Consider the following 9,119-nt stretch of genomic DNA (forward strand, 5'->3'; position numbering starts at 1 on the left):
ACTGCGGACATGACACAAGAGACTGCAGACATGACACAAGAGACTGTCGGAGACTGCGGACATTACACAAGAGACTGTCGGAGACTGCAGACATGACACAAGAGACTGTCGGAGACTGCAGACATGACACAAGAGACTGTCGGGGATTGCGGACATGACACAAGAGACTGCAGACATGACAAAAGAGACTGTCGGAGACTGCGGACATGACACAAGAGACTGTCGGAGACTGCGGACATGACACAAGAGACTGTCGGGGACTGCGGACATGACACAAGATACTGTCGGGGACTGCGGACATGACACAAGAGACTGTCGGGGACTGCGGACATGACACAAGATACTGTCGGGGACTGCGGACATGACACAAGATACTGTCGGAGACTGCGGACATGACACAAGAGACTGTCGGGGACTGCGGACATGACACAAGATACTGTCGGGGACTGCGGACATGACACAAGATACTGTCGGGGACTGCGGACATGACACAAGAGACTGCGGACTTTTTTTCATGCAAAATGCAGCGTTTTGCATGTAATAGAAGTCAATGGAGCTGCATCAAAAACGCAAGTACCGCGTTTTTGCCACGATTTGCATTTTTTTTTTTCTTTTTTTTTCACTGTATATATCTGGTTGCTAAGCAACCACAGTGTAAAAAAAAAACATGCAAAACGCGGCAAAATTGCGGCAAAAACGTGTGTCCAAAAACGCGGCACGCACCGCAAAAAGCACTGCAAAAACGCTCAAAAGCAACATGCATAGATGTGAATCGAGCCTTAGGCCTCTTTCACACAGCCGATCCATTCAAGTCCACCTGTCAGTTTTTCAGGCGGACCTGAACGGTCACTCTATAGAGGTCTATGGAGCGTCGGATGTCAGCGGTGACACGTCCGCTGACATCCGACCCGCTCCGATAAAATGTGATGGAGGAAAAACCTATTTTTCCATCCGTCATCGGATCGGGTGACGACGGACTCTGCGGTCCGTGTCACCCAATCTCCCATAGGGGAGAGCAGCGCTCTGACAGGTCAGTCCCTGCACAGTGCGCAGAGACGGACCTGTCATCTTCCTGCTCAGCGGAGATCGCTCCGGCAATCCCTGCTGAGCAAGCGGATATCCAAAAGTGTAAGGCCTCTTTCACATGGGGCGGATCAGTGCGGATTCCGACAACCAAATCCTTCAGATTTTGTCCGAAACTGTTGCATACACACGATCGGACAAAGTTGTCGGAAAATCTGACGTGATGACGTTATTTCGTTACAACAGGACTACGTTCAGGCTAGTAGCCAATAGCTTTGGTGTAGGAATTTGATCTGAGCATGCGTGGCACTTTGTCCGATCGGAATTCTCTACACATGATCGGAGTATGTCCGATCGGAGCATTTTGTTGGAAAACTTGGTCCGACGGATACTCAGACGGAAACAGTCCGATGGAGACCACACACAGTTGGAATATCCAACAAAACGGTCCGATAGGACACATTCCGTTGGAATCTCCGACCGTGTGTACAAGGGCTTACACTTTTGAAGGCCCTGGAGCACCAGGACAATGGAAACGCCCCAAAAATGACCCCATTTTGGAAAGTAAACAACCCAACGTATAATCTATGAGGCATAATGAGTCTTTTGAACATTTCATTTTGTTTCTAAAAATTTTTGGAAAATGTGGAAAGAAAATGAAAACGCATTTTTTTTTTAACACAAAGTTGTCCATTTATACAATATTTCTAAAGCCTCATACACACGATAGGACTTTGTACAAACTTTCCCTTGGATTTTTGTACAAAGGGCGTCGGCCCTGAACTTGTATTGCATACACACGGTAGGACTTTTTCAGCCAACTTTCACCAAATCATGTGGTTTTTCTACTGTAAGGATTAAGGGGTGTCAAAACAAAATGGTTGACCGTATGTTTTACTAAATACTTGTCTTTATCTATCCTTCTTTGTAAAATAAGGATTCGTCATCTATTGTCACGTACTCATCAAGAAGAGGCCGCATCAGCCCTAAAAAGCAGTCTACGCCCAGAAGATTGTCTTATCAGCTGATAACACCCGGAGAATTGTCTTTACTTTGAAAATGTTGTTTTTTTTACATTTGCTGATGTTTGCTCTTTTCTGTCTATAAAAGATGTAATAAAGAAGCCTCAGAGCCACAGTCAGTCAGAGACAGTCAGAGTTAACGACGGACTTCTGAGCAGAAATACTGAATAATATCTCCGTGTCTCTTTGCTTGGATAAGAACTCTAACTAATAATTGGGAAACGGTAACATAACCTGACAAATAGGTGACTTGTTGAGGTCACACCTAACATTTCTGGCGCCGCGAATAGGGACTCGCTGAAGAAACTACAAGAGGCGAACGAACATAAGGACGGAACGAAATGGTCGGGCACATCAAAGAACCACAGACAAATCCTGCGCAGGTAAGAAAAGCTTTATTTTCTTATAAACTCTGTGCTTCTTAGATTTGTGCCCACCTGATCTGTCTGAATTGTTCTTCAGGTAAACACCAACCTCTGTAGTAAGCGGGTCTTGAACTTAATATTTTGGCTTATGTTACCGTTGTTTCTTGTCTGTCTACTTGTCATCTGTCTGTTGTGAATGAAATAAGCCCTGTTTGTATGGTGTGAATTGAAACATATATCATCCCAATGGGTAACGGAATGCGCCCTTAACTCGTAAGAGTACTTTGGGGGTCCGACACTTAAGTTTGATATACGCTTTTTGATTCATGAGCCTAAAAACGGGTTGAAAGTATAAGTCCTGACTGCCTCAATAAAGCAGGAATAAGAAACGAATGCTGAGAGATTCCATGGTAATGGGACGGAAATAAGGTCTCCACAAAGCCCGGAGACCTAGTCATATGTGTTTGGCCACCAAAAGGGAATGCTTGTATATGTTGTAGCTGTCAGTCTGGTCATAATATTTGTCAGTTGGCTAGCATATAAGGTAATTCAATTTCAGAAATCTCATCTAGGAGAGGTTTTTAGTATTTTGGCACCCTAGGAGGAGAAGGCAACGAGACACTTAGTAAGTGATCCAAACGCCACCTAGGCAGGACTGTCAAAATGGGCCAGACACATGGTAAACCCCAGGAGGAATCTCAGAAATGTTATGCTGTTAAAGACATAATTACAATGTTGTATGGGAAGGATAAGGCACAGGGCACAAATAGGGTTCTCAAGAAATTGGGGATGGATGGAGAAAATGGATTAAGTGTAGAAGGTTGGGAAGAAATAAAGAGAGACAGACAGGGAGAGATATTGCAGAACAGATGGGTATCACAAATACAATGTTTAATTAAGGTTTCCAACAGGGCTGAAGAGGAGGGATGGGAGTATTGTCAGGAAAAGGGTGGATGGGATATGAAGGTCCGACACAAAAGTCTTCCTTCTGCTCCCGGCGATAGGGTAAATACGGGAGATACTCCACCTCCTTATAACACTACCACACCAGGTAATGAAAGACCAAAACTTTATCCTTCCTTAAGAGGAAGAGGATGGGTATGCCGAGTATGCGGTATCCAGAACCCAGATTGGGCACAGGAATGTGTACATTGCGGCGCTCAAAGACCAGAGCCCGTAGCTCCAGTCCATAGTCGGACTAGGGTAATACAAGTAAATAATCCAAATGCGGGTCAAGCAGGACAGCCACCTACAGTGACTCGACAAGTCGTTCTGAGGACATGGACACCTTGGTCGGCTGACACTCTTATGGCATTAATACAGAATGCTCCTGATCCCGTAGCAAAACCTGCCGCATTCTGTAGATTCGTGACACAATTACTAGACACACATGAAGCAACTTGGCAAGATGGGGAAGATATATGTAGACATAAAATGACACTGACAATGTTTAATCAATTTATGAATGAAATTGCTCCACATAGACCACAAGGGGATCCAGCGGCAGATCCGCCAGGAGTACACCCCCGTCATATAGACTCTAGACCCCTGTTTATTGCTCAGTTACGAGAATTTTGCCAAGGGAAACAGCAGGAAAGGGGTTCGACAGCGCCCATAAAACAGGCCCCAGGTCAGACTGTTACAGAATTTTACCTCAACATGGAAAGCATGATGGCTGACGAAGGTCTAGATTTAGCCTTACCCGTCACCATTAGGGCTTTCAATCGACAGTTTATGGAAGGACTAGTACCCCAAATAGGTGACAAACTGAAGGCATGTACTCCCGAATGGAGAGCCATACGGGACAGAGGAACATTGTTGCAGAAAGCACAAGGCATAGAGGCTGATTTAGCAGAAACTAAACCCAGAAGGACACCGGGAGTTAACACTGTTGCCCGGGTCAATGAAGGAGGGAATTCCTCCCGTAAACCTCTTACCTGTTATTACTGCAACAAGGTGGGACATATAAAAAGAGACTGTAGGAAAAGGATAAAAGACGAACAGGAAGGAAACACGGACAGAGACACGAGGGACTACAGACAGAGGCGTACCAATGATAGGGACGATCCGACCGCATGACTTGCCCCAGTCCTAGCTGAATCAGAGAACAAAATGCTCCACATGTTGATGAAGGTGGAAGGTAAACATATTCCTTGTTTGGTTGACACAGGAGCGTCACGCAGTCTGTTGTCTGATTCAGTAGTCCCTCCACACATGACGTCCCGTGACACCATACCCATAAGTGGTTATGACGGTCTTTTGTCCGATGCCCCACTGACTAAACCTTTAAAAGTAAAAATAGGGGGAATGGCAACCGCCTGACACTTGTGTATTGTTGCAATATGTAGATGACCTATTGTTATGTTGTCCGGATAACGATACTTGTTTAAAAGCCACTCTCTCATTGTTACAATTCCTGGCTGAAAAAGGGTGCAAGGTGAATAGAACTAAGTTACAGGTATGTCAGAAAAAGGTTGTCTTTTTGGGCCACTGTATATCCCAGGGTACTCGACATCTCACTGAAGACCGAGTCCAGGCCATAAGACAAATGAATATCCCACGCAACTTTAAGCAACTTCGTATGTTTCTGGGAATGGTATCATATTGTAGACAATGGATACCACATGCCAGTTCTCTGATGCAGCCATTATATGATTGCTTGAAAATAGTACCCTATGTACTCACAGAAGCAGGTCATGAATCTTTTAGCACCTTAAAAAGGTTACTAATTTCGGCACCTGCGATCGGGATCCCTGATTATACCAAAACATTTCATTTGTACATTGCTGAAATCACGGGACACGCAACAGGGGTGTTGACACAACAACACATCAAACAAAGGCCGGTAGCATACTTCTCGGCGGCCCTCGATCCTGTCTCTAGAGGATCACCGTCCTGTGTACGAGCAGTCGCAGCAGTGTCAATTATCATTGACAAATCCTCAGAAATTGTCTTAGACAATCCTGTAGTGGTACATACCACACATGACATACACGCCATCTTATCACAGGTCCAACCAAAACACATATCAATGGCAAGGCAGCTGCGTCTACAATGCACTTTGCTCCTACCCCCCAATGTTACCTTTCAGCGATGCACTTCTTTTAACTTAGCACAGCTTTTACCATTACAGACAGATTTGACAGGGGGGAGTAATGATGATAATGGTGTAGACACAGCACAAGATACTCAGGATTCTGACACACTTTCATTTCATGACATAACATCTGATGAACACGATTGTTTCCAACTTATGGAACAAGAAACCACGGGGTTCCCACATGTCACAGACATACCCATTGCAAATGCAGAACACACACTGTACATAGATGGTAGTAGATTTGCCGATGACAAAGGTAAATATCACACAGGTTATGCTGTGGTAACGGACACACAGGTAATTGAGGCAAAGTCATTACCAGTACACATGTCGGCACAAGAAGCGGAACTAACCGCTCTAGAGAAAGCCCTAGAACACTTAGAGGGACAAGAAGGGAACATTTACACTGATTCCGCATATGCCTACGGTGTTGCACATGATTATGGCCACATATGGAAAGCTAGAGGTTACCTTACAGCAGCAGGCACACCTGTTAAACATGGTGAAGGAATCAAAAGAGTCCTGAACAATCTTCAAAAGGTTATAAGAGTAGCCATCATGAAGATAGCGGCACACACGAGCGCAAAAACAACTGAGGCAAAAGGAAACGCATTTGCAGATTTAACTGCAAAGAAGGCAGCTCTAGGGGAAGTAAGCCCTGAGACCTTAGCCACGGTACAGGTGAGTATGCCCGAAACCACATGGCAGCAGCTAATGGAACTACAGGAACAAGCAGGGGCTATTGAGAAGGACCGTTGGGTTAAGGAGGGAGCTGCACCAGGCCTTGACAATGTATGGAGAGAAGGAGACAAAATATGTCTACCCGCTTCTCTATACCCCGCAATGGCAGCGGCTGTCCACTTACCCACTCATGTCAGCTCCAATTCTATGTATAGGATTGTAAGCCAAGGATGGCTAGCCCCTGGATTCAGTAGTACTGCAAGGAACTACTGTGCTGCATGCCAAATCTGTCTGATTAATAACCCAGGACAGAGAGTGAAAACCCCACGTAAACATCAGGTCCGGGCCCAATATCCCTTTCAGAGACTGCAGATTGACTACATACAAATGCCTAAGAGCGGCCCCTTTGAATTTGTTCTCGTGTGCATCTGCCTATTTTCAGGCTGGTCCGAAAGTTATCCTGTGAAATCAGCTACGGCAAAAGCCACCGCCAAGAAACTGATTACTGAGCTGATACCTAGGTTTGGTTTCCCAGAAACAATAGAATCAGATAGGGGGACACATTTCACGGGAGAAATAATGCAAAATGTGATGGCAATGTTAGGGGTTCAACAAAGTTTTCATACTCCTTACCACCCACAGAGTTCAGGATCAGTAGAAAGAGTAAATGGTACAATCAAGCTGAAAATACAAAAAGCTATGCAAGAGTTAAATAAACCATGGCCTGAGTGCCTAGCTTTAGCTTTGTTCTCTATTAGGTACACCCCAACAGGAAAAACAGGGTTATCCCCATATGAAATACTGTTTGGGAGTGCACCTAGATTAGGTTTATATTTTCCTCAAAGTATGCAATTACAATGTGATAGTTTAACTACGTATGTAATACAGTTGCAACAGCGTCTGACTAAAATCCACAAGAGTGTGTATTCTTCTCTTCCAGACCCTAATTCTGTCACAGGTACACACGATCTACAACCAGGAGACTATGTGTATGTAAAGAAACATACCAGAAAGACACTGGAACCAAGGTTTGAAGGTCCTTTCCAGGTGCTATTGATTACAGCAACCTCAGTGAAATTGGAAGGGAAACCTACCTGGATCCACGCTTCTCATTGTAAAAAGGAGCCAGTTGGCAAATGACAACATGTATCTTTTTATTGTTTCAGTAATTCTGGCTAATAGTTTGGTTACCTCACAGAATAAAATATACAAGGATGAAGGATTTTCTAAAAAAATGTTATTACTGAAGTTTAAATATGCTTATGCCCAGAAGTCAGGATATGAGAAATGTTGGATTTGTAGCAAATTACACCCCAGCACAGCAAGTATACCACTGATGGCAGTTCCTATAAACTATACTGACCTTGCTAACAGTAGCATTAACATAATTAGAACAAATACCAGCGAGACAGTAATGTTTAAGTCAAATGGTCTCGCCTTTTTCCCTGATTGGTGTTTCAACTTAGGGAACACAACGGGAGGAAATGGAGAATGCCAAGACAGCAAGTTTAATTTGTCCATTGTCGTATTAAATGGAAGCTTCTACCCCAGTAATTCCAGCACACACCAGACATTATCTGACTTCCTCACTAACATTGTGGATAATAATGTTAGGTGGTTAGTATCCAACTTATCCCTCTATGGATACACCTCTCGTTATAGAAATGATATCAGTTCAAGATCAGTAGCTCTAGGAAACAATATATACATCTGTTGTGAGGATAAATGTTATACTTGGATACCTAGAAGAGCTCAGGGATGGTGCTACCTCGCAAGTTTAGTACCAGTAATGGGAGTAGTAGGTGATGAACGAGGTGATCACCTATTAGAAGCTAGCATGCATCCTAGATATCCCCTCAGGTATCGTAGTAAAAGAGAAATATTCCTGAAGAAGGACATGGCATGGGCTTGGTTCCCGTCCTGGACAGGATGGGGTATAGACTTAATGAAACGACTAAATAACTATACAGGAATTATTAATGATGTTTTGGAGAAAAACTCTGATGATATTACTAAGTTAAATCTGGAGACCAGAGCCATCAGACAACAATTAGAATTACATGAATTAGCAATTGAAAGTATGAGTGCAGCACTGACAGGACTCTGTGAAACTACTGAGGACTATGAGTGCTGTACTTGGATACATAACACCAGCATTGAGGTACCTGACTATTATGACATCATTGCACAACACCGTACGGAAGTAAAGAATTTACAAGAGAAGGCCCGAAATATTGGTCGCGACTGGGATCCGTTTGGTGGAACTTTTAGTTTCTCAGGGTTATTCTCTTGGGTTAAGAAGGCAGCAATGACGATTATAGTGGTGCTCTTATTCGTATTTTTTCTTTTATGCATGCTTTAAGTTGTTTATGTGCTTTTGCAAGAAAGCCAAGGTAAATGATGTGGAAAAGATGGAACTTTTGTGAAGATAGGTAGATTTAGTTTCTTGACATCACCCATCTGTCAGAAAAGCCACTCTTCCTGAATTTTAGATGTTGGTACTGTCCAGGGGGATGGGTGTATACCCCTCTGACAACTCGCGGTCAGGGAGAGTACTCTGGATATAGGCTGACTAGAACTTGTTCAGGTGGACCCAGGGCAAGAGGGAGGGGTGATGTCAAAGGGGGAAATGTAAGGATTAAGGGGTGTCAAAACAAAATGGTTGACCGTATGTTTTACTAAATACTTGTCTTTATCTATCCTTCTTTGTAAAATAAGGATTCGTCATCTATTGTCACGTACTCATCAAGAAGAGGCCGCATCAGCCCTAAAAAGCAGTCTACGCCCAGAAGATTGTCTTATCAGCTGATAACACCCGGAGAATTGTCTTTACTTTGAAAATGTTGTTTTTTTTACATTTGCTGATGTTTGCTCTTTTCTGTCTATAAAAGATGTAATAAAGAAGCCTCAGAGCCACAGTCAGTCAGA

The 9,119-nt window shown here is 43.7% G+C and overlaps 1 protein-coding gene across 1 annotated transcript; it reads left to right on the forward strand.

Annotated features, from left to right (window-relative positions):
- Nucleotides 1-1,879: 1,879 nt before the first annotated feature.
- On the forward strand, nt 1,880-8,890 carry LOC143986980 (uncharacterized). Its single transcript, XM_077485399.1, has 2 exons — nt 1,880-2,428; nt 7,132-8,890. The coding sequence occupies exon 2, from the start codon at nt 7,336-7,338 to the stop codon at nt 8,551-8,553; it is 1,218 nt and encodes a 405-aa protein (XP_077341525.1). The 5' UTR covers nt 1,880-2,428; nt 7,132-7,335; the 3' UTR covers nt 8,554-8,890.
- The last annotated feature ends 229 nt before the right edge of the window (nt 8,891-9,119 follow it).

This window comes from Lithobates pipiens, unplaced genomic scaffold, assembly GCF_037356315.1.
Source record: "Lithobates pipiens isolate NorthernLeopardFrog02 unplaced genomic scaffold, aLitPip1_a1.2 Scaffold_18, whole genome shotgun sequence".
NCBI classification, from domain to species: domain Eukaryota; kingdom Metazoa; phylum Chordata; class Amphibia; order Anura; family Ranidae; genus Lithobates; species Lithobates pipiens.

Bases quoted from the DNA above. Each gene is read 5' to 3' on its own strand.
- LOC143986980 (XM_077485399.1), top strand. From the start codon at position 7,336: ATGTATCTTTTTATTGTTTCAGTAATTCTGGCTAATAGTTTGGTTACC.